Source organism: Stomoxys calcitrans, chromosome 3 (assembly GCF_963082655.1).
Source record: "Stomoxys calcitrans chromosome 3, idStoCalc2.1, whole genome shotgun sequence".
NCBI classification, from domain to species: domain Eukaryota; kingdom Metazoa; phylum Arthropoda; class Insecta; order Diptera; family Muscidae; genus Stomoxys; species Stomoxys calcitrans.
In genome coordinates this window covers 59,919,195-59,946,065 of record NC_081554.1, presented here as the reverse complement: position 1 = coordinate 59,946,065, position 26,871 = coordinate 59,919,195, and the positions used below count along the sequence as shown (strand labels likewise).

At 38.9% G+C, this 26,871-nt stretch overlaps 1 protein-coding gene and 1 long non-coding RNA gene across 2 annotated transcripts in view; both read right to left on the bottom strand.

Annotated features, from left to right (window-relative positions):
- Nucleotides 1-248: 248 nt before the first annotated feature.
- On the bottom strand, nucleotides 249-1,235 carry LOC131996373 (uncharacterized). Its single transcript, XR_009397821.1, has 3 exons — nucleotides 1,049-1,235; nucleotides 388-970; nucleotides 249-322 (listed from the first exon to the last, which is right to left on the bottom strand). It is a non-coding gene; the product is annotated as an uncharacterized LOC131996373 (long non-coding RNA).
- A 3,754-nt stretch (nucleotides 1,236-4,989) lies between these two features.
- The window catches only part of LOC106090887 (solute carrier organic anion transporter family member 1A5), a 32,697-nt gene continuing 10,815 nt past the window's right edge, over nucleotides 4,990-26,871 (bottom strand). The window contains exons 2-8 of the mRNA XM_013257224.2: nucleotides 16,810-17,431; nucleotides 16,546-16,734; nucleotides 11,820-11,976; nucleotides 11,001-11,750; nucleotides 10,688-10,940; nucleotides 6,125-6,419; nucleotides 4,990-6,063 (exon numbers count right to left, since the gene is read on the bottom strand). Coding sequence (XP_013112678.2) covers nucleotides 5,381-6,063; nucleotides 6,125-6,419; nucleotides 10,688-10,940; nucleotides 11,001-11,750; nucleotides 11,820-11,976; nucleotides 16,546-16,734; nucleotides 16,810-16,873 — 2,391 coding nt within the window. The 5' untranslated portion in view covers nucleotides 16,874-17,431 and the 3' untranslated portion in view covers nucleotides 4,990-5,380. The remainder of the gene's footprint in view (nucleotides 6,064-6,124; nucleotides 6,420-10,687; nucleotides 10,941-11,000; nucleotides 11,751-11,819; nucleotides 11,977-16,545; nucleotides 16,735-16,809; nucleotides 17,432-26,871) is intronic.

Sequence of the window (26,871 nt, the reverse complement as noted above, 5' to 3'; positions counted from 1 at the left end):
AGTGTATATGATGAACAATCGTGAAAGATAATTTGAACTGAACTCAATACAATTGATGGAATAAAATGTTCGAAATTTTTTCTGTGTGTTAGTACATCTGCACAAACTTTTTGCTAATTCCCTGCTTCTATTTCGTCCAGTATTAATTAATACGCATGAAAACATTATTTTAATTGTAGATGTACTATTTATTCTCATATTAATTTTTTGTTTTATTTTATTAATATATTTCGAAATTTCGAAAATTTGCTGCTGCAAAATAAGTCGCATAGGGTTAAGCATCAAATTTTCTCCAGAAGTGCCATCTACAATATTTTATAGTCTGTTGAGAAAGTAATGAAAGTGTTCAGTATAGATACCTAGCTTTATTATCAATCTAATACTTACCATGACAGCTGTACGTCCATGTGTAATTAGTAGTATAAATCCTTTGCGTTAAAATATTCCATGCTGCATAAATAGTATTTCGCATTTCAATTTTAAAAGTTCCTTTAAACAAAGTTAGAGACCAGAATAATTTTTGCAAATTGCAAATTTTGCCCATGATCATTCCACTAAGGAACAGGGGCAAACTTCTGACATATCAATGAGTGCAGTCCGATTCAAGTTTAAGCTCAATGATAAGGGACCTCCTTTTTATAGCCGAGTCCGAACGGCGTGCCGCAGTGCGACACCTCTTTGAAAAGAAGTTTTACATGGCATAGTACCTCACAAATGTTGCCAGCATTAGGAGGGGAAAATCACCGTTGAAAAATTTTTCTGATGGTCTCGCCAGGCTTCGAACCCAGGCGTTCAGCGTCATAGGCGGGCATGCTAACCTCTGCGCTACGGTGGCCTCAATAATTTTTAGTTTGTTTTATTTCCAATGCTTGCTAAAATTTCAGGACATGACCGCTGGTTGTTTGGGCTATTCTAAGCAGCAGGGATGAGAACTAATTGCCATTACCATTGCAAAATATTGAATTTCTTCCTAATTGCGTTGAAATGAAAAAGAAAAACATTATTTGAACAGAAAGAAAAGATGGATAACGTAACTCGCCAAATTTACCTTGGTAATTTTATTTTATATTTTTGCACTTTTAAATTTTTTTTCTTGTTACTGCGCACGACTTTTCTTGACGAATGCGTACATCAGACTGTTTGTGCTACACGGAAATGGTTTGCATGCGTTCAGCTGTTACCTGTGTTTGTTGGTGACGCCTTTTTGTCGGCGGCACATGTATCTGCATTGCTTTGAATGGTATATGACGTTGCGCATGACTATTGTATGTTTGTTTTTGTTATGAACACAGACAGTTTCCAATAACAACATAAAAGGGTCATATTTTTCAAACACAAAAGGGTCCCGTTAAACATGTAGAATGTCCCATAGACAGAGGAAAATGTAAAAGGCGGATTTGCCTTTTTAAATAAGATTTTGTATCAGTGATAAACATTTAAAGTTTTCTAAGGGCATTTTATTTAGGGATTCTAAATAAATAAAGTGCAGTCACAAATCAAACGCTCTTGTATTATGGTTTTTAGAAGGGTCATAGATAAACTTGTAGAATATCCCATAGACAGGGGAAAATGTAAAAGGCGGATTTTACTTTTTAAAAATGAATTTGTAAAGGTTTCAAAGGGCATATTATTTAGGGATTCTAACATGGATCTATTGTCCTATACAAAGTGAAGTCACAATTCAAACACTCTTGTATTGTGATATTCAACGATTTATGCGCTATATCTCAGGAAGTATTGAGTTCAGTGGATGAACTTTTAGTTGATGCTAAAACATGGCCTGCTCATTTTACAATTAAATTGTTATTCAAATTACCAACTATAAATAACGCTGAAAAATTACTTAAATTTTTTCTAAAACTTTACTGGAATGAATTAGACAAGAGAGGGTATAAAACTAAACTTACTGATATAATATATACCATGCATTACGCTGTAACTCGAACCCTTCGTTGGATGATCTTGCTAAAGTTATAACAGACTCATCTGAGAAAGAAAGAAAGTCGAAAACAGTGTTTGAGCCCAGACAAAAATGAACTGCCTTACTAAAACAATAATGGGTATTCTAAACGAAAAATTATAATATTGGACAGACTACTATAAAATACTCAAAAAAAGTCAAGCGAGATTCAGGAAAGGATATAGTACAGTGGATAATATACACAATTTAGCTTCGAGAGAAAAAGCGCAATAAACCTATGTTTTCTTTGTGTATTTTAAAGCTGCTTTTGACAACATATGCAGAAAATCTTTAATTTACACACTACATCAGATAGGTGTATTCAAGAAGCTTGCAAAGCTAATACAAAATATGTACAATACTACTGAATATGCAATTTTGCCTGGTGAGGAATATTCTATTATATTCGGATGTCAGCACCATGCAAGCTATGATTACCAAACTAGAAAGTTATTGCGACATGTGGAATCTGAAAGTGAATATGGATAAATCTGAGAACATGGTACTTCGAAATGGAGGATGTCTGTGTAGAGACAAAGGAAACCCGGTAAAAATCATCAACGAGTTCAACTATTGAAGCGTAACCCTTCCGCCTAAAATTAAATTTAGTCAACATGTCGAAAGAAGAACAATACAATCGAAACCTGCGATTAATGCTACTTACAGCAAATTTAGTTGGAAATAATGAAATTAGTTTTCCAATGAAATGGAAAGTGTAACAAGCAGTATGCCGAGCAATACAATCATATACTGCTCAGGTATGGGGTTTCTGCCATTTCGATAAGCTAGATAAGCTGGAGCGGTATTTTCTGGAGAAAGTTCTACATATACCAAGTTTCACACCGAATTACATGCTTATGCTTGAGACAGATATTTAAAATAGCCATCTATATACTCTGGGACTTCACTACACTATATATAAAGGGTGATTTTTTTGAGGTTAGGATTTTCATGCATTAGTATTTGACAGATCACGTGGGATTTCAGACATGGTGTCAAAGAGAAAGATGCTCAGTATGCTTTGACATTTCATCATGAATAGACTTACTAACGAGCAACGCTTGCAAATCATTGAATTTTATTACCAAAATCAGTGTTCGGTTCGAAATGTGTTCATTCACCGTTCAGCGATGAGGCTCATTTCTGGTTGAATGGCTACGTAAATAAGCAAAATTGCCGCATTTGGAGTGAAGAGCAACCAGAAGCCGTTCAAGAACTGCCCATGCATCCCGAAAAATGCACTGTTTGGTGTGGTTTGTACGCTGGTGGAATCATTGGACCGTATTTTTTCAAAGATGCTGTTGGACGCAACGTTACGGTGAATGAACACATTTCGAACCGAACACTGATTTTGGTAATAAAATTCAATGATTTGCAAGCGTTGCTCGTTAGTAAGTCTATTCATGATGAAATGTCAAAGCATACTGAGCATCTTTCTCTTTGACACCATGTCTGAAATCCCACGTGATCTGTCAAATACTAATGCATGAAAATCCTAACCTCAAAAAAATCACCCTTTATATATATAAAGTATTATACCACTATGAAGACATTCGGCTTCCAAAAATACTGAAAAATATCATGCTCGAGGAAGATGTATTTTGAATCAAAAATCTTAAAGTGTTTTACAAGCTTTAAAGTCGGATGCTTTTCATAACATCCTAAGGCAAAAATCGGAAAGTCTCTCCAGGGTTTTCCAATATTTAGATTGCACAAGAGGAAAATATTATTTTACTGATTATTTTGAGACTAGGGAAATAAGGTGGATATTTAGAGCACGATGTGGATCCATAAACCTTAACTCTACAAAGTTCAATGCAGGAGAACAAGAAGAAATATACACACTATGCAACCTGAACAAGAAAGAAACGCTATTCCATTTTGTGGGCTCATGCCCAACGTTGCGAGAATTTAGGATCCAACACTTCCAGAAACGACTTTTGTTACAACAAAAAATGATAGACATTCTTAATGGCGTTAGAGACGGTCTTTGGACCAAATTGATAAAATACTTGGAGTCGATCTAGCCATGTCCATCCGTCTGTCCGTCCATCCGCTTGTCTGTCGAAAGCACACTAATTTTCGAAGGAGTAAAGCCAGGCGCTTAAAATTTTACACAAATACTTTTTATTAGTGTAAGTCGGTTGTTATTGTAAATGAGCCAAATCGATCCACGTTTTGATATAGCTGTCTTAAAAATCGGTCTTGGGTCTTGACTTCTTGAGCCTCTAGAGGGTGCAATTATTATCCGATTTGGCTGAAATTTTGTACTACGGCTTCCCCCATGACCTTCAACATACAAGAGGGCGCAAATATTATCCGATTTGGCTGATGCACATGATGTTTTGGTATCACTTCCAACAACTGTGCTAAGTATGGTTCAAATCGGTTCATAACCTGATATAGCTGTCATATAAACCCATCTTGAGTCTTGACTTCTTCAGCTTTTAGAGGGCGCAATTCTTATCCGATTTGACTGTAATTTTGCACGTGATGTTTTGGTATCACTTCCAACATTTGTGCCAAGTATGGATCAAATCGCTTCATAACTTGGTATAGCTGTCATATAAACCGATCTGAAATCTTGGTTTCTTGAGCCGGTAGAGGGCCCAATTCTCATCCGATTTGGCTGAAATTTAGCATGAGATATAGCTGCTATATAAACCGATTTGGCAGAAATTTTGTACAACAGCTTCTCCCATGACCGTCAACAAAGCCCGATGGAAAGATCAAGTGGTGGGAGACACCTTGAAACTTGGTGTCAGAGATTTTAGAATGAGCGCAGAAGATGGCGAAAATTTCATTTATGTGAAACAAATTTTCTTTTTTTGAGTTTGCAAACAAAACTCTTTTAAAGACTGGGCTGGTCTAATATACATAAATTTTATTATAGCCTTTATAAAATAGAAAACTTATCTAAAATATATTTCTTACCAGTTACATACATCTAAGTATACAAAACAGTTCGGAATTCGATATTGCAAGGTTTATATAGAATACAAACCAACGTAAAAATGATGAAATATCCGAGTAAATCGGGATGTTTGAATTTGTCCTATGCTTCATATTTAATATTAAGAATTAATGTCCTTGTTATTGTTAAATAAATGCTATGTTATAAATCTTAAAAAAAATTTAACCACCCAGGTCTCCAACATGATCGTGATTACTAGCACCTAAATAAGACCCTCTAAATATGAAAATATCTCTTAACGTATTAAAGGAAGGTTGTGGTAAATGCTTTAATCCTCATTTTCATTTGAACCAGACAAAATCTCTCCCTTCCAAAGATTAAGGAGTTAAACAGAAGATTGACATTAAAGCTACATCAAATAATGAGCCATGACTAACTAGCTAAGGAAAGACCTGGGTATTTTCTCATGTTTCATAGCCTTATTTGTAGATTAAGTGTCTTTAAAACTAAAAATCAGTTTCAGGGCTTTGTGGTCTTATATCATCTAAATTTGTTTCCAACAGTTTCTGTTTGGGTATGGCACCAGTTGATCCTGGCTCTACATCCGTTGCTTTATTTGGAGTAAATGATTTTAAATTTGACAATGGCGCCCGCACATCGTCGTTGGATAAATGATGCAAAGGAACATCAGCTCTTACTGCCATTCGCTTGGGACTAGCACTGCCATCATTTGGTTTACGTTTGTCCGGGGGAAATACAACTTGGGCATAAGTCACCCCATTGGTGGGAGGCTCAATAATACTACTATCGCCGGCTGAGGAGTTCGTCAATGTTGATGGTTGACGAAACACAGTAATTTCAGGATTGGGAGCATGCCTAGTGGGCTGAGGCTGAGGCCGTGGCCCTGGTATTGTTGCTATTGTGGATGTGGTCACAGGACTAACACTCATGGGAGTATGTGTGGGATCACCCTGTGGTACAGCTGAATACAGTGATGGTGTATAATTGAGATCAGTAACTTTGCAGTTGTAAATGTTCAATCCTTTGATGAAAATGAATACCAAAATATCAAATATAAGACCCACGAAGATCAAACAAGCTGAGAGTATATTCAAGATATTGCCATGCTTAGGCGTTTCACGTAACAAGCATTGGGTATAGTTGGGGGCCCAATAGACACAGGTGACACCTGTTGGGAAGAAATGAATATAAAAAAATCCTTCTTTCATTTAAAGTTAAAAGTTACTCACGTGATACCACATCATAGGCCAAGTGAACCGGAACATAGGCGAAAAATCCCAGACACATTACCTCCATTGCCAAGGCCAAACCCTTATCCTGGGGCAACACACTTCGCAAGCTAATGATTATTTTGCCTATTGTTGTCATGCCATACACCACACCCGTTGATAGACTCAATAGCTGAAAGGCCAGCAGCATTTTGAAACAGTTTTCAGAGCTGCAAGCACCCAGAGTGGCACGTTTGCTGTTGGTCAAATCCATTTCGTAATTATTAGTCCCGCCACAGCTGCATCCTTCATAGATCTGGAAAGAAAATGAAATGATTAATAGGCAAAGGCTGGTACTATGTTCATTTTTCACCGTTGAAAACCCATGTTTTCCGTGATTCTATTTTTTAAACTTAACACAAAATTCAATGATAAGATACCTGAGATTTAAACTTTACACAAAATTCAATGATAAGATACCTGAGATATCCGATCGAATACCTGAGACCATATTAAAGGTCGAGTGCGAGGCACTGCTGCCAGCGGCACAATCTTGGACTGACAGAACCCTAGTATTGTCATCTGGACGATCATGTTACACGGATGAATCAAAGCTGGAGGACTGAGTGGGCCTGGGGGTCTACATTGAGAACCCAGGCACTGAGATCTGTTTTAGACTGCCTACCCATAAAACGGCCCCGCAGGTGAAGACTCGGGCGATCACAAAATGCGTGAGGTAGTCTGGTGTTAACGCGAGGTCGTCGAGTGTGAACATCTTCACGGACAGTAAACTGGCCATAAGGGCAATGACAACCAGGAAAGTAAGGTCACGAAAAGTCTTGCAGTGTAATAAGGAGATTAACACCGTGTCTGGGAAAATCCGCATCGTTTGGGTGCCGGGCCATAACGGAGCAAGTGGGAATTAAAGGTTAAACGATTTGGCAGTGAAGGCCAGAGAACTGCCGTCGATAGCCTTTTAGGTCGACGCAGTCCGAGTTAAGGGTGTGGGCAACGAGTTAAGGGTGGAACAGCGAAACAGACGGTAGGACGGCGAATATCCTATGGATCGTGAGAGGATAACCTCAACAAGTAAAAAGGCATTAAGTTAGGCCGGGCCGAACTTTGGATACCCACCACCTCGGGCATATATGTAAACCACCTTTCGTAATAATCCGGTGAAAAATGCATAATTTGTGCCCCCATAGCAGCTTACTCGAGATATGGTCCGATTTGGACCAAATTCGACACGGATATTGAGAGGTCTAATAAGTACAAGCCATTTTTCAATTTTGTAGAACAAAATATTGATCTTTTTGGTAGCCATATCCAAAAAAAAACCGATCTGAACCATATACGACATGGATGTCGAAAAGCCTAACATAAGTCACTGTGTCAAATTTCAGCGAAATCGGATTTTAAATGTGATTTTTATGGGGCCAAGACTTTAAATCGAGAGATCGGTCAATATGGCAGCTATATCCAAATCTGAACCGATCTGGGCCTAATTGAAGAGGGCTGTCTGAAGGCCTAATGCAACTCACTGTCCCAAATTTCGGCGAAAACGGACAATAAATGCGTATTTTATGCGCCAAAAACATTATATCGAGAGATCGGTCTATATGGCAGCTATATCCAAATCTGAACCGATCTAGGCAAAATTGAAGAGGGCTATCGAAGGGCTTAACACAACTCCTTGTCCCAAATTTCGGCGAAATCGGACGATATATGCGCTTTTTATGGGTCTAAAACCTTAAATCGAGAGATCGGTCTATATGGCAGCTATATCCAAATCTGGACCGATCTGGGCCATATTGCAGAAACATGTCAGGGGCCTAACCTAACTCACCGTCCCAAATTTTGCGAAATCGGACAATAAAGGTGTCCTTTATGGACCCAAAACTGAAACGATTTAGGCCAAATTTAGTGGGATATCGACTGGCTTAACACAATTCACTGTCCCAAATATAAGCAAAATACGCCTAAATCGGCAGATCGTCAATATGGGGGCTATATCAAGATATAGTCCGATATAGCCCATCTTCGAACTTAACCCGCTTATGGACAAAAGAAAAGAATCTGGACAAAGTTTCAGCTCAAATATCTCTATTTTTAAAGACTAAAGAGGCGGAAGGATTGACGGACGGACACAGCTAGATCGTGTTAGATTTTTACGCTGATCAAGAATATATATACTTTATAGGGTCGGAAATGGATATTTCGATGCTTTGCAAACGGAATGACAAAATGAATATACCCCCATCCTTCTGTGGTGGGTAAAAAAGAAAAGTTATGTTTGGAGTTTCTTTCTACTTACAAAATCTTTTATTGTTTTCCATATCACTCCCCTAAGTTGGTTCATGTCTGGTATTATGTCCCCACCTAAGTGCCTATATCTGTTAGACGCGAAAGCCGGGCAATGACAGGAAATGCTCCAACGTCTCATCATCTTCCCCGCATGCCCTATACACTTTCACTTGCCGCACCGATTTTACATAAGTGAGCTATGTGTCCCGCTATGATACCTATGTGTCTCGTTATGATACCGAGAGCTATACTGACCTCCTCCTTACTTCCTTTCAGTAATAGCCTCGTATTCTCACGATCTGGGTCTCCCCATAGGATTTTCGTCGTCCTACCGACCACTTCGCAGTTCCACAGGGTTTTATGCGCATTTGTCGCCCACGCGCTTAACTTGGACTGCGTCGACCCGAAAGACTTCGTATTTACTAAGTTTATTGACGGCAGTCCTCTGGCCTTCACTGTCAAATCGTCTGCTTTCTTATTCCCAGTTACTTCGCTATGGACGGGCGCCCATACGATGCGGATCGTGCCATCCTCATGGAAGGCGTTAATCTCCTTCTTACACTCCAAGACTGTTCGTGACAGCCATTTTACTGTCCGTAAAGATGTTCACACTCGACATCTTCACGTTAACACCACACCATCTCACGCATTCCGTGATCGCCCGGAACTCCGCCTGCAGGACCGTATTATGATCAGGCAGTCTAAAACAAATATCAGGCCCACTCTGTCCTCTAGCTTTGATCCATCCGTGTAACATGATATTCCAGATGGCAATACTAGGGTACCGTCAATCCAAAACTGCGCCGCTGGCAGGAGTGCCTCGCACTCGACCTCAAGTGTTGTCTCAGGTATCCGATCGGAAACCTCTTGCATTCCTTCCAGGTTTCCTATCGACGCCTCGATTATACCATTATACCGAGATGGTATAACCTGCTACTACCCTCTATCAATTCTCCCATCGCCTTAAGTCTCATAGCCGCAATGGCTGCCTCACACTTAATCTGTATGTCTATGGAACGGATATCTAGAATGGTTTCCATGGCCCTAGTAGGAGTGGTCATCATCGCTCCGCCTATGAGGTTCTCATCGCTCCGCCTACGTTCTCTGAACCTACTGTATTATCCTAACGTTGTACTTTTTCGCCATCGCAGTCTACCAAACGGCGCAATGGGGGCCTCCTACGTATTCCTTTCCAGAACATTGTCGAATTGTTTTCTAGGGGTAGGAATTTCGGCTTCTTCGACAACTGCAGTGGGTCCCGTCCAACGAAGGGGATTTGAAATCCGATATCAATACCTCCGAGTGTGGAGCACCAGGTCCGTCCTCACTAGGTTATTCCTCATCCCATTTCTAATAGACATCTCGATAGTCTTCTCAATGACCATGCTATGATCTCGTTGATCATAGCCAGATCCTTGCCTAGTTGAACTCCAATTGAACTTCGTTTATCATAAGATTCCTTCTAGGACACCCACCTTGAGGTGTTCCCCTTGTCTCCCTCCTGCTGACCACACTATCTTCCGAGTCTGCGTAGATGAAGTTGCCGCATATATTATTCGTCCACTAGCAGATATTAAGGTGATGCGGTCCAGGGCAGCTATTATCGACCCTCTTTCCGTTGTTAAGTGCCCGCTCGAAATTTGGGAAAGCTACAGTGGTGAACTCCTTCAGCTTGAGAGACGTCTCGATCTCCGATACCACTTTGTGTGTCTCCATCGTCCTACACTTGAGGCATAAGTATTGGGTACCACACAAGTTCTTCAATGTCGGTCCCACCCTCACAATCGGGTCTAAAAGTTTTCAGAGTGCTTTACAGAATTTCTATGGTTTCAATCTCTTCCTTGCCTTCAGGTCTATCAATAGATAAAAAATTGATGACTTATTTCAAATATTTTTGCTTTTTGGCTAAATTTGCGACGGGGAAGTTGACATAGAATAAAATCATACATGGTATCTGTATCGTTTGTAGTAGGCTTCCTATCCAGACTAATTTGGGTTCCAAATGTTTTTCATCTTTAAAAGAAGACCGAATCAGAGAGCATTGTTTGAGTTCAAGAACCCCTTAAAACTGTCTGACTGTGCTTAGGCCAGATTGTAAGATACTGGTCGTTGTCGGAACCAAAGGAAGATTGCCAGCCAAATACAGTAACCAATAGAACAAGCAGAGCTCAGTTCATTGCCAGTGGTTAGGACAGGTCAACTACTTTGAAACATTGGAGTTTGATTACAAATCCCATCCTAATGTAATCGAATTCAAAACTACCATTTATCCATACATACCTCAATATTATTGATGGACGATATTCGTGTGCAACCAGCATAGCAGGGAGCAAAGTAAGTAACTGTTGAATTTTCCGGGCACACAGGCAAAAATGATGTGGGAGTGCATATACAATTTCTCGAACAACCGGGTTGCTCAATTTTTCCATTTTTAACACCGGCTATTGGGCCCACATCACATTTAATGAAGATATAGATAATATAAATGATGAAAAGTTTTATGCACATGCCCATATTAATGGCAGCAATTTTCCTGCAAAAAGAACAATTAAGTATGAATTCTGGTTATTCCTGGTGTAAAGAAAATATTTACCTTCCCGTTAGTTTCAACTTGGAGATCAATAGGCCACCTATGAGCATACTAACACCTGCCACTGTAGGTTTTATAAACAATGACATAAATCGCGCTTGCCATTCCTGACTCAAACCATCCTCTTCGCTAAAAGGCAAATAGAAACGTGACTGTAGATAGTTTTCCTCCTGCAGCGAGTAGTTAATGGTGGCCGATTGTATGAACATAATGCTGACAATATTGAACATGAGCAATTTATTGCCAAAAATCCTTTTTAACGAAGGCCAAAAAGCTATGTCATCGATGTATGTAGCAAATTGGCTACCAAACTGACGACTGCGTGATTCTTCGATAATCCTTTGAGCGGCTTGATGGATAACCGTTTTGGGCAGCTGTTTAGGAAACAAGCCCAAAAGAATGCCACTGGTCAAAACGAGTGGCCCCAATATGACCCAGCCCAGCCACCAACCCAAACCGATAGCTCCAACTCCCATAACTAAAAAAAATCCACCTTGAAAGCCCACTAATTTGGCTCCAAAAGCAGTAGCTATCACTGCCGCACTGTCAATCGAAGGAGAATTATCATCAATGTAGGTAATGCCAACCGTATAGAAAGCCAATGATGCCAATCCCAAAGCAAATTGTAGTATAAACATCATAGCCAAAATCAGCATATTACTGTTCTGAACCGAAAGAATTTTGCCTGATTGTAGAGATGTGGCGCAAATATTCTCGTCGTCGGCGGAGTTTTGAAAGCGCAAACCGTCGGCACTGTGTGAGGAGAAATAATGTAATGCAATGTAATCATTGAATGATAATAGAAATGATGTCCTTACTTACAAATTCATAATTGATGGTATCATAGCCACTATGCATGTTATGCCTTGTAGTATAACAACGCCTCCCAACCAGCTAATGGGATGCATCCGGTGAGCCCAATAGGCAAAAGCTAAGGCGAAAATTGCCTGAAATATACCACTACTGACTAGCAGCCATTCTGAAATATTAAAAAAAGAGAATTATTGAAATTCAAAGAGAGTAAGAAGCCTAGGAGAGGATTTTAATGCGTCAGTTGGAAGGAGGAAAATTGTTGTTTACGTGTGACATCATTGTCCTACTTCAGAAATGAAAATTGGATTTGTGTCCCTCCATCCCACATGTTTATATGTAATGCTTAAATAAACAAAATATATCCACCTAAGCCATGGAGCCATTATATCGATTGCTGCTATATACCCCGGTGCTGGCGAGTTAAATAAGTCGAAACTTGTAATCCTCCAAAGAATTCCAGACATGATTTCTTTATTAATCCCCAGCGAACCCATATCAGTGACAACCTCTTTCGGCGCCACGTTATTCGTTGTAGAGTGTCTCGGTAAGACCGGTTATCCGCTGAGTTATGGATGATAATTGAGGAGAGGTTTCGCCGGAAAAGGTATCCAGCAAAAAGTCATATTACCGGGTAAGTCAGTGGGTAACCCGAAACAAGATTCTGTAACCACTTACTAGCTGATATATCCGCAATAATATTTGAACATGCACATAACCTTCAAGGAAAGTGCTTCAGAGTAAGCATACCTCCAGATGACAAATAATGAATTCTTCGTACAAATACTGAAGTGCTAAAAGTAATGACATACCTCTAAACTTACCAAAGTATGGAAAATAATAGCTTCGATTTAATAATACTAATTTTTTTAAAATAAAGGCATACCCGCAAACATACTAAATGCCCAGAAAACAAACCCGGGAAGGGTCCAAGAGGCCTTGAGAATTTGGAACCCTTCAATCAATATATTTTTTCCATATTGGCCCAAAATTATTGAAGAGGTTTCTAGAACAGGAAAGTTACCGTGGTATTAAAAGCCTAATGTTTTGGGAAAGGGCATGTTAAGGGCCCTCGGGGCCACTTTATCTATGAATTTGATAGAACAGTACGGAAAATTAATGTCAATACTCTAAAATGTGTAGATGATATAGACAGTTTAATAAATTAATAATATTGGGTTGCCCAAAAAGTAATTGTCGGTAATATAGTAGTAATATAGTCGGCGTTGACTAATTTTTTCAACGGCTTGTGACGCTGTAATTGCATTCTTTCTTCTGTCAGTTATCAGCTGTTACTTTTAGCTTGCTTTAGAAAAAAAGTGTGCGAAATTTTGTTCGCATTTGTTTGTAGGGCGTCAATTTTAATATGGGTACCACATGTATTGAAAGAAATTCATTTAACAAACCGAATCAATTTTTAAAACGAATCATAACTGGAGATGAAAAGTGGATTGTTTACAACAACGTTCGTCGAAAACGATCATGGTCCAAGCACGGTGAACCAGCTCAAACCACTTCAAAGGCTGATATCCACCAAAAGAAGGTTATGCTGTCTGTTTGGTGGGATTGGAAGGGTGTGGTATATTTTGAGCTGCTTCCAAGGAACCAAACGATTAATTCGGATGTTTACTGTCAACGATTGGACAAATTGAATACAGCCATCAAGGAGAAGTGACCAGAATTGGTCAATCGTAAAGGTGTCATATTCCACCAAGAGAACGCTAGACCGCACACATCTTTGGTCACTCGCCAAAAACTGAGTGAGTTTGGCTGGGAACTTTTGATGCATCCACCATATAGCCCTGACCTTGCACCATCAGACTACCATTTATTTCGATCTTTGCAGAACTCCTTAAATGATAAAACTTTCGGCAATGAAGAGGCTATAAAATCGCACTTGGTTCAGTTCTTTGCAGATAAAGGCTAGAAGTTCTATAAGCGTGGAATACTAAATTTGCCAGGAAGATGGGAAAAGGTTATCAAACAAAATGGCAATTATACATTTGATTAAAGTTCATTCTAAGTTTTATAAAAAATGCATTTACTTTCTTTTAAAAAATCCGCAATTACTTTTTAGGCAACCCAATATTAAATAAAAAAAAATATCAAAAATAAATCCCAAAATCATAAAAAGAATGAAAACAAGTAAAAAGCCCGAACTTTGGATACCCACCACCTTGGGTATATATGCAAAGCCCTTTCATTACAATCTGGTGAAAATTGGAACTTAAGCACCCAACTGCGGCACGGACATTGAGTGGTCCAATAAATATAAGTCACTGTGCAATTTTGTAGAACAAAATATTGGTCTTTTTGGCAGTTATATCCAAATGTAAACCGATCTGATCCATATTAAGGTTCGGGAGGCTCAAAACAACTCACTATTTCAAATTTTAGCTAAATCGGGTAATAAATAAAGCTTTTTTGGGCTTCAGACCCTTTATCGGGAGATCGGTCTATATGACAGCTATTTCTAAATATATTCCGATCTGAGCCATATTTGGGCCAGATGTCTGGAGGCCTAAAACTACTCACTGTTTCAAATTTCAGCGAAATCGGTTAAAAATAAATCTTTTATGGGCTTCAGACCCTTTATCGGCACATCGGTCTATATGGTAGCTATATCTAAATAAAGTCCGATCTTAACCATATTTGAGGCCTATATTGGGAGGCCTAAAGCTTCTCATTGTTTCAAATTTCAGCGAAATCGCTAAAAAAAATGCTTTTATGGGCTTCAGACCCTTTATCGGCAGATCGTTCTATATGGCAGCTATATCTAAATATAGTCCGACCTCAACCATATTAAGCTCCCATATCGGGAGGCTCAAAACTACTCACTGTTTCAAATGTTAGCGAAATCGGTTAATAAATAAAGTATTATGGGCTTCAGACCCCCTATCGGCAGATCGGTCTATATGACAGCTATATCTAAATATCCAATCAGAACCATATTTGGGTCCTATATTGGGAGGCCTAAAACTACTCACTGTTTCAAATTTCAGCGAAATCGGTAAAAAAATAATGCTTTTAAGGGCTCCAGACCCTTTATTGGCAGAGCGGTCTATATGGCAGCTATATCTAAATATAGTCTGATATGAACCATTTTTAGGTCAGATGTCGGGAGGTCTAAAACTACTCACTGTTTCAAATTTCAGCGAAATTGGGTAATAAATAAAGCTTTTATGAGCTTCAGACCCTCTATCGGCAGATCGGTATATAGGCAGCAATATCTAAATATAGTCCGATCTGAACCATATTTGGGTCATATGTCGGGAAGCTTTAAACTTCTTACTGTTTCAAATTTCAGCGAAATCTGTTAAAAAAAAGCTTTTATGTGCATTAGACCCTTTATCGGCAGATCGGCCTATGTAGCAGCTATATCCAAATATGGTCCGATTTGGCCCGTTCAAGAACTTAACCAGCGTGCATCAAAAAGACATATCTGTGCCAAATTTCAGCTCAATATCTCAAGGCTGTAGAGTGATTACAACAGACGGACGGATAGAAGGACAGAAACACGGACATCGTTCAATCGTCTTAGAATTTTACGACGATCCGAAATATATATACTTTGTAGGGTCGGAAATTGATATTTCGATATGTTGTAAACGGAACGACTACATGAAATACCCCCCCTTCTACAGTGGTGGGTATAAAAATCTGAAAAATGGTTTCATACCCATTGCTACAATGCAAGAAAATCATCGTTTATCTGGCTGGGAAAATACAAAAATGAAGAAAGCATGGAAAATAAAGAAAAATATCTGAGCTCAATCGTCAATATTATGTTCGTATGAAAGAAAACAAAGATCAAGAGAAAAACTCCAGAGATTGGTGAAAGGTTGCCAAGGAGTTTACCATCACCTATATTTTAAAGGAAAATTGAAGATAAAACCAGGATATCGATTTATTGGGTTCCCCAAAAAGTAATTGCGGATTTTTTAAAAGAAAGTAAATGCATTTTTAATAAAACTTAGAATGAACTTTAATCAAATATACTTTTTTTAAACTTTTTTTCTAAAGCAAGCTAAAAGTAACAGCTGATAACTGACAGAAGAAAGAATGCAATATATAAGATACTAGCTGAACCGGACCTTTAAATGTTTATTTATGACAATAAAAGAGCTTTTAGTGAAAATGTTACGATTATTGATAGTTTGCCAGCTCTATTCCATAGACCAACTAGTTTTGTCGACCACCATGGTGGTCATCGTTTACCCCTTGGTATGGTTTAATGCATGCAAACTTAAACGAGTCGTTCAATGTGTTTGTGATCCGCTTAAGCATCATATCAATGTCCTCCACAGTTTCCACTTTCTTCTCAGGTCTACAAAGGTCAGAGCCGTAAAGTGCGTGCCGAAACTTATCCCAAGGCGCCTTTCTTCCTGCAATAACTCTTCGAATACCAGTTGTCCAGTTTAATAAGTCGCGACTATTCAGCTAACCAATATTTTTCAATTTCCACTTTATGAAAAAATTTCCAGGAAATTGGGCTCTAAGTATTATTCATACAGCCTAACGGCCAACTAGTCATAAACTTATATCGATAAGCCATGAAACTGGGATATTTAATAACAATAGATTTCACGACGATATTTATGAATGTACACAGTGCTTGATAACATGATGATATCATAATTTACACTTTCTATACTCCACCGTGAACAAACAGTCAAAAATGCTATTTATATTAAAAAAAATAAATTCAATTGATTTAACTTTTTTTCTGCAAACTTACCCACCACTAAGGGGTTCCATTCATGCTCCAGAGCGGCTTGTTTAGCTGAGATACGGAAATAGGTTTCGCAGGCACCCTGCAAGAGGCCAGCGCAGGCCAAAACAATAACAAAACTTCGAAGACGGGCATATTTTTGACAAGAAGGACCACGGCACCAGCCCAATACTCGTATACCACAATCAACACTATCTGAAATTGTAACACAAGGGGAGGGGGATATGAATTTTGCACACTTTTTCTTATAATAAAAACCAAAACACTAACCCTGTGGTATATTTGTATTGACCGCAATGGCTGACAAATCGGAGCTACGATCTGGTATGGGCATTTTCGTTTTTTTTTTGAGTTACTTCTTTTTTTGTTTCGTTCCAATTGAATTTATTTTTTATGAATTTTAACTGCTTTCAACACATTATTTCTTTAAGTAAGTTTTCAATATACGTTTCCGTTTACCGTTTATGCAGTAAATGGACTTTGAAATCTTAAGAAAATTTTCGCTAATTTTATTTCGCAAATTCACAAAAATCGTTTAAATATTTCTTTCGTTTCGTTATTAAGGCCAATGAATGACTAATTCGCTTCAACTTTTATGTTGTCGCATTCACCTGTAGTCGATGTAACAGCCGACGGTTCTACTATGACCAACTTCTTGCCACAGCTAGAACTCAGCGAGATAACCATGTGGTTTATCAGCTACTAGCACTGATAACATACATATTTGCGGAGATAAGAACTAAATGTTGCTGCAACATGTTGCTAGCTTGCTAGCTTTTTGTGAGTTTCCTTGTGGAATACGAAATCTTTATCAGTTTGTCATATTTATCGAGCAGTGATCAAGCCATCCATATATAACACCATCCGACAGTGATAATTGCACACGAAGCTACTAAAGTAAATAATAAAAAAAAATTCTTAATTAATAATTAAATATGACGAAATATCCAAAAAATGTCAATGCTCTTGGTTTACAAAAATATATTGAACAATTGGAGAAATTGAAATGTAAAATAGGACTGACTAAGGAGCAGAATTGCAGAAATCGTATGTGGAATTGCAGATATAGTATTAATTTACATAATACAACTAGCCGAACCGGCTCCGCTCCGTTGCGCCTTCTTTTACTTTATATGGAACAAAATTGTCCTTAAAATATTTTTGTGGTCAGTTAATGCATCCGATTTAGTTGTGTTTTGGGGAGTTGGATTGTTCCCCAAACACTTAGCCCTAAAAATAAATCAGCATCGCGCTCTACTCTCAAATATCATTTATTTGAGCCCCATATTGCCATTGGACTCAAAGTTGGATATCAAATTCGTTTTCCAATCTCAAATACCTTTCAGGGGCTTACACTTATTGCAAAAGTCAGCAAATATGTCCGCTTTGTGAAGAGTTCCACTCTCTTTAAGACCCAAATGGTGAGCAAATATGTCCTGTTTGGGGTTGTTATGGGGGCGGACGTTCCCCTAGACAGTTGGTCCCGAATGTTGATATAAGATTCGTGGTCTTTTCCAAAATTCCTTTCATTTGCGCCCCATATTTGCATAGTCGGCAAACATGTCCGGTAATGGGGGTGTTTTGGGGGATGGGAAGGCCATTCAGTGACTGAAAATATATTGGGTTGCCCAAAAAGTAATTGTCGGTAATATAGTAGTAATATAGTCGGCGTTGACAAATTTTTTCAACGGCTTGTGACTCTGTAATTGCATTCTTTCTTCTGTCAGTTATCAGCTGTTACTTTTAGCTTGCTTTAGAAAAAAAAGCGCGAAATTTTGTTTAGATTTGCTTGTTTGGCGTCAATTTTAATATGGGTACCACATGTATTGAAAGAAATTCATTTAACAAACCGAATCAACGCTTGTGATATGCACCTGAAACTCAATGAATTCGATCCGTTTTAAAAAGGAATCATAACTGGAGATGAAAAATGGATTGTTTACAACAACGTTAGTCGAAAACGATCATGGTCCAAGCATGGTGAACCAGCTCAAACCACTTCAAAGGCTGATATCCACCAAAAGAAGGTTATGCTGTCTGTTTGGTGGGATTGGAAGGGTGTGGTATATTTTGAGCTGCTTCCAAGGAACCAAACGATTAATTCGGATGTTTACTGTCAACAATTGGACAAATTGAATACAGCCATCAAGGAGAAGCGACCAGAATTGGTCAATCGTAAAGGTGTCATATTCCACCAGGACAACGCTAGACCGCACACATCTTTGGGCACTCGTCAAAAACTGAGTGAGCTTAGCTGGGAACTTTTGATGCATCCACCATATAGCCCTGACGTTGCACCATCAGACTACCATTTATTTCGATCTTTGCAGAACTCCTTAAATGGTAAAACTTTCGGCAATGATGAGGCTATAAAATCGCACTTGGTTCAGGTTTTTGCAGATAAAGGCCAGAAGTTCTATGAGCGTGGAATACTAAATTTGCCAGGAAGATGGTAAAAGGTTATCGAACAAAATGGCAATTATATATTTGATTAAAGTTCATTCTAAGTTTTATTAAAAATGCATTTACTTTCTTTTAAAAAATCCGCAATTACTTTTTAGGCAACCCAATATATCAGCTTTGTATTCTACACTAAAGTACCTCTTATTTGAGCCGCATATTGCAATGGTCAGCAAATACTTCCTATTTGGGTGGTGTTATGGTGTGGGTAGGCCCCATTGAAACTTTCCCCCGAATATTGATATCAGATTTATGCGGTATTTCCAAATACCTTTCATTTGAGCACCACATTGCTATGCTCGTAACTTTTTGCTCTTTGGGGGGTGTTTTTGGGGAGGGGCGGCCCCCAAAACACTTGGTTCTACATTAAGATATCAAATTCGTATTCTACACTCAAATATCTTCCATTTGAACCCCATATTGCGATGGTCAGTTAATAAGTCCTGTTTGGGAGTGTTTTCAGGGATGGGCGGCCCCCTCAACACTTGGTCACAGATTTTGATATCAGATTCGTATTCTACTCGTAGATACCTTTCAGTTGAGTCCCATTTTGCCATGGTCGGTAAATATGTCCGATTTAAGGGGTGTTTTGGGGGTTGGGGTGGTCCCCCAAATACTTGGTCCCACATTTAGGTATCATATTAGTTTTCTACTCTTAAATACCTATCATTTGAGTCCCATATTGTCGTGATTGGTCTATATATATATTTTGTAGGTTTTGGGTGGGGCGTCCCCCCTAGGTACCCCATCCACAATATGTATACCAAATTTTTGTTTTTAGGTTACTATAAGAGAGCACACAAAATTTCGCTTAAATCGCACCACCCATCTCCGAGATCTGGAGTTTCTGAAAATAAGGGTAAGGGGGAGGGTCGACCCCCTTCAGATATCAAAAAATGTAGTACCCTATTTTCACCATGGGATCATAATGCACCATCTGTGAAAATTTCAAGAAAATCGATTCAGCTTTTTTTGATACTATATGGAACAGACAAACAAACAAACAAGCACAAATTGATTTTTATATATAAGACTAGCCGAACTGGGCCCACTTGCCTGGCCTTCTTTAACTCTCAAATATATTTTTAGGGTGGGGACACTTCGCCCCGAATGTGGATATCGAATTCGTGCCTCTGTAGCCTATGACGCTGAACGCCTGCGTTTGAATCCTGGCGAGAACATCGGAAAAAATTGAAAGGGGTGGTCCCCCCTCATAATGCTGGCGACAATTAAAAAATTCTCCCCAAAGAGGCGTCGCACTGCGGCACGCCTTTCGGACTCGACTATAAAAAAAAGTCGCTTATCATTGATAAACTCAACTTTAACCGGAAAGCACTCCTTGATGTGTGAGAAGTTTGCTCCTGCTCGGTTCATGGGAAAATTTTTACTCTACTCCCAAATGCCTTTCATTTGAGATCTATATTAACGTATTGGTAAATATTTCCGGTTTAGGGGGCATTTCGAGGGTGGTCACTTGGCCATTAAAGTAAATATAAGATTCGTGCTCTACTTACAAAAACATTTCCTATGAACCCCATAATGGCATGATGGGTAAAAAAGTTGTGTTTGAGAGTGGGGTGGACCCCAGGGTCTTGTCCCGAAAATGAATATCAATATCCACCCCAAATAGCTTTTATATAATAGAGATGTAATTTGAGGTGTGCTGGCTCCCCAAACACATGGCTCTATATTGTGTTGATTGGTCTATATATTTGGGGGGTTTTGCACGGCCCCCGCGGAGCCTAACACCAACAATACAAACCATGTTTTGTTTTTGGTGACTGGGAGAGTGCAAACAAAATTTCGAACGAATCACATTACCAATCTTCGAGATCTGGTATTTAGGGCAATAAGAAGTGCTTTTTAGGGGAGCCATTTCGACTCAAATATGAAAATTAATTTCGTTCTCCACTCCCAAATCCCATTAATTTGAGCCCCATATTTCCGTGGTCGGTAAGTATGAACCGCTTGAACTGACACTTTGCCCTGTAAATGGATATTAAATTCATTCTTTACTCCCAAACACCGATGTTTTGAGCTCCATATTGCTATAGTCGGAAATGATGGTCAGTTTAGGAGGTGATTCAGGGCGTACCCCCAAACACATGGCTCCAAAATTGGATATCAAATTCGTTTTCTACTCTCAAATACCTTTCATTTGAGTCCCATATTGCCATAATGGGTCAACCTAGACGCCACCTAGACTTGAACTCAAATTTTAATGTAATATTCGTAATCTAGTCCCAAACATCTTTCATTTGAATCCCACATAGCCATGGTCGGCTGATATGCCAATTTGGGGGTATTTGGGGTTGGGGTAACTTCCCATTACTTGGACCCTAATTTTGTATGCCATATATGTACTACTGCCGAACACTTTTCATTTGAGTCCCATGGTGATAGGATGTTTAGAGGAGTTTTGGGTTTGGGGCGGCCCGAACTAACTAGTGCACTTACTTAGCGAACAAGTTCAGTAAGCCATAAACTTCTGAGGTAGCATTTCAAATTTGATATTCATGGAAAATTTAGTTGAAATTCAATTCCGCAAACAAATTGAATAATATTTTCATAAAAATTGTCTTAATTATGCTCTCCACCATAGGATGGGGGTACTTAGACCCAAAATTTAATATGATATACGCTTTCTAGTCTCCAAAACCTTTTATTTGATACCCATATTGTGCCTATCAATCCGCATTTGGTTATGGGTGGCGTTTTTTTGGGTAAGAGGGAGAATCCGACACTATCCGATATCTTAAATTTATATAACCTATGATTCCGGAGGCCACTGTAGCGCAGAGGTTAGCATGTCCGCCTATGACGCGGAATGCCTGGGTTCGAATCCTGGCGAGACTATTAGAAAAAATTTTCAGCACTGGTTTTCCCCTCCTAATGCTGGCAATATTTGTGAGGTACTATGCCATGTATGACTTCTCTCCCAAGAGAGCTTAAACTTGAATCGGACTGCACTCATTGATATGTGAGAAATTTGCCCCTGTTCCTTAGTGGAATGTTCATGGGCAAAATTTGCATTTGTGTGTTTCCGTCCACAAAAACTTACACAATCTGTGAAAATTTTAAGAAAATAGGTTCAGCCGTATTTCATTTGATATTCATATTGTTCTTATCGGCCCACTTTTGATTTTGGGTGGTGTTTTTGGGATAACGGGAGAGGGTCCGCCCCCTTCTGATATCAACAAAATATAAAGCCGTTTCCTCCTTCCTGGCGATATTCTTAATCAACGCCCGAATACCTTTCATTTGAGGCCCATATTGTATATATTCTTGGTCGTCATGACATTTTAGGTCATGTCCGTCCGTCCGTACGTCTGTCTATCCGTCCGTCTGTCTGTCTGCCCGTCCGTCCGTCCGTCTGCCTGTCCGTCCGTCTGTCTGTATGTCGAAAGCACGCTAACTTTCGAAGAAGTGAAGCTAGCCGCTTGAAATTTTGCACAAATACTTCTTATTAGTGTAGGTCATTGGGTCGTTAGGATTGTAAATGGGCTATATCGGTCCATGTTTTGCTATAGCTGCCATATAAACCGATCTTGGATCTTGAATTCTTGAGCCACTAGACGGCGCAATTCTTATCCTATATGGCTGAAATTTTGCACATTTCGTTTTGATGTGACTTCCACCAACTGTGCTGAGTATAATTGAAATCAGTTCATAACCTGATATAGCTCTCATACAAACCTATCTGGGGTCTTGACTTCTTGAGTGTCTAGAGGGAGCAATTCCTATCCGATTTGGCTGAAATTTTGAACGACATGTTGAGTTATGACTTCCAAAAACTGTGCTAAGTACGGTTTAAATTGGTCGATAACCTGATATAGCTGCCATATAAACCGATCTTGAATCTTGACTTCTTGAGCCACCAGAGGGCGCAATTCTTATCCGATTTGGCTGGAATTTCGCATAAGGTGTTTTGTTATGGCTTTTAACAACTTTGCCAAGTATGGTTTAATTCGATCCATAACCTGATATAGCTGCCATATAAACCAATCTGGGATCTTGAGTTCTTGAGTCATCAGTGTCCGTAGACGCCACATGACCAAATAGAAAGCTCCTCTAGGGTCCAGAGTCATTAGATGTAGCATTAAATTCAGTGCATCAGATGGTGTAGTCCTCAGTGCGGCTGTGATGCACAAACAAGCCATCCTTTGGATCCGGTTGAGTATTGAACAGTAGGTAGACTTTTGTAGCTCCATCCACCAGACCACAACGCCATATAGCATTATAGGTCTGACAACTGCATAACTCGCGGTCTAAACCCCCAACTTTTGCCAATGGTTGCCTTTCTTGCCCTTTCCACAATGGTGCATTTGAAATTCAATTTCCTCTCAAGCAAAAAAACACACAGGTGTAGGTGTGTTGTAGTAGTGCTTTGTACACAGATGTGGCAGCCCTTGCCGATGAAGGAATCCATTGGGTCAATCCGGTATGTACAACCGGCTGCCATGGGATTGAAACATTAAGGTATTTTGCTCTTTCTGTATATAGAACATTCTCTCCTCCCAAAGAGAGAGGTTCCACTGTATCTCCTGCTGAAAAGAACTACTTCTGTCTTGCCCGGATTTATACCTAGACCATTTTCGGTAGCCCACTTCGCTGTTGCGAGTAGAGCTTCCTGAAGTATATCTCTTAGAGTGCTGGGAAACTTTCCCCTAACCGTAATTGCAACGTCATCAGTATACGTGACAACTTATACACCTTTTTCTTCCAGAGACGATAATATATTGTTAATGGCTATATTCCAAAGTAATGGAGACAGTACACCTAAATGAGGTGTTCCTCTCCTGAACCATCTTTTTAGATATACATATCCCAAGCCTGCCGTCATGTATCTTTTAGTAAATAAGTTATTAATAAACTTTTGTACGGTAGAATTGATGCCTAGAAACTCCTACTCCTTCATGATTGATTTACATTATTCAAAGCACCTTCAATGTCAAGAAGTGCTACCATTGTAGATTCCTTGACAGCGAGAGAACCCCATATGTAGCCGACTAGGTCGCGGAGGGCTTTTTTGTGGATTTGCCTTTACTATATGCATATAACCATTTAAAATTTCGAAGAATTGTCCGTATCCGTTCCCAAATAACATATATTTTACAATTTTTTTTGATTTTCTCCCACTGTGCAAGGTTAGCATAATATAAAAATATAACATGGCTGGGTTGGTCATGTTGTCAGAATGAATGAAGAAGCTCCAGCAAATAAGTCTTTTGAAGGCAAGCACTGTGGTATACGCAAACCGAGACGACCAAACAGCGATGGAAAATTCAAGTGGAGAATTATTACATCTAGAAACTTGATTTCAGAGATTGTAGAAGGAGAGCAGAAGATCGAGGCGCTTGAAAATCTTATTTAAGTTCGACTAATGGCACAAATTTTCTGTCATAGCCCATTCAAGTAAACTAGCGTTCTGTTATGACTTTCAGCTACTATGATAAGTATTGACCAAATCGGTCTATAGTCATATAAATGGATCTCTTTATTAGTTTCCAACGGCGTCAAGAATCTCTAATTCTAAGCTGATTTGGCAGAAATTTTGTACGTAAAGTAAACATGTGTCCTTCAACTAGTCTCATGTGTGTACATTTTAAGTGCACGTTTGCATTATTGCATTATATTTATTTTTCTCATCCCACTGTGCATTATGCAGGGCTATTTTGGATTCTTTAAAGATTAAAAATATATTTAAAGATATATTTTTGGTACGAAATTTCAAAAAAAAAAAAATATACTAAACTCTTTTCCATCACTTTAATCTAGATTTCTAATGATTCTCGCAAAGAGTCCCTCTATTGAGACCGGTTGCCCGCGCCAACAACATCGAAATATGAAATGAAAATGTGTCTATGTCCGACTATCACAAAATTCTCTCTTTGTTTTGATTGAGTGTGAATGTAATGGGCTCACAAGAGTGACAGAGCAAATCAAAGAAGAAAGAACGTGGGATTATAGTTAAATCAACAATAGCAATGCTTTATAATGGATGGCAATAACATTGCAAAAAAAAATGATAATAATAAACAATGTGTTCCCTACAAAAGGGTAATCCACATATACCATTATCAAATTTGCTTCACACTTTCTAAAAACCTTTGACAAAAATAATAAAAAGTATAATAATAATACATTATATATATTTAATTTTAATATCTAGTATAACAGAACTTTTATACCGCAAATACAAAATTTTACCCATCCACATGAAAATTCAGCCCAAAAGTCCCCAAACACGAAGTTATGTAAGAAGATCGGTTTATATGGGAATATAAAGGTTGATCTTTTTGAGGTTAGGATTTTCATGCATTAGTATTTGACAGATCACGTGGGATTTCAGACATGGTGTCAAAGAGAAAGATGCTCAGTATGCTTTGACATTTCATCATGAATAGACTTACTAACGAGCAACGCTTGCAAATCATTGAATTTTATTACCAAAATCAGTGTTCGGTTCGAAATGTGTTCAAATTTTGACAAATTTTGTTCAGCGATGAGGCTCATTTCTGGTTGAATGGCTACGTAAATAAGCAAAATTGCCGCATTTGGAGTGAAGAGCAACCAGAAGCCGTTCAAGAACTGCCCATGCATCCCGAAAAATGCACTGTTTGGTGTGGTTTGTACGCTGGTGGAATCATTGGACCGTATTTTTTCAAAGATGCTGTTGGACGCAACGTTACGGTGAATGAACACATTTCGAACCGAACACTGATTTTGGTAATAAAATTCAATGATTTGCAAGCGTTGCTCGTTAGTAAGTCTATTCATGATGAAATGTCAAAGCATACTGAGCATCTTTCTCTTTGACACCATGTCTGAAATCCCACGTGATCTGTCAAATACTAATGCATGAAAATCCTAACCTCAAAAAAATCACCCTTTATCTACTCAACGACCTAAACGGTGCATATTTAAGTTCGACCGGGCCGATCGCACCATGGATCGCATTTATCAAGTTCTTTGAATGACTTTTTCAAAAAGAAAAACACCAGTCATAGAAAATTACCATCTCCAAAACTTCAGGCAAATCGAGTATAATTGAGCCCTTCAGAGGATGAAAACGTCAAACTGGGAGATCGGTTTATATGGAAGCTATATCAGGTTGTATACCGATTTAGACCATACTTGGAACAGTTGTTGAAAGTCATACCAAAACGACATATGCGAAATTTCAACCATATGTATAAAAATTGCGCCCTCTAGAAGCCTCAGAATTCTATTCGGGAGATCGGTTTATATGGCGGCTATATCAGGTTATAGACAAAAATTTAAATCAAATCGGGAGATTGGTTTATATGGGAGCTATATCAGGTTAAAGACCGATTTGTACCGTGCCTGGCACTGCTATTGGAAGTGATAACGAAACACTACAGCAAAATTTCAGCTAAATCGGACAAAAATTGGGGCTTTCAGGGACTCCAGAAGTCAAATCGAGAGATCTGTTTATATGGGACCTATATCAGGTTATAGACCGATTTGTACCGTACTTAGCACTGTTATTGGAAGTGATAACAGAACACTACATGCAAAATTTCAGCCAAATCGGACAAAAATTGGGGCTTTCAGGGGCTCCAGAAGTCAAATCTGGGGATCTGTTTATACGGAGATATATCAGATTATAGCCCGATTTGAACCGTACTTAGCACTGTTGTTGGAAATCATAACAAAACACTATAGCAAAATTTTTGCCAAATCGGACATAAATTGTGGTTTGTAAGGGCTCAAGAAGTCAAATCGGAAGATCGGTTTATGTGGGAGCTATATCCAAATCTGAACCGATATGGCCCATTTGCAATTCCCAACAACCTACATCAATACTACGTATCTGTACAAAATGTCAAGCGGCTTGGTTTACGCTTT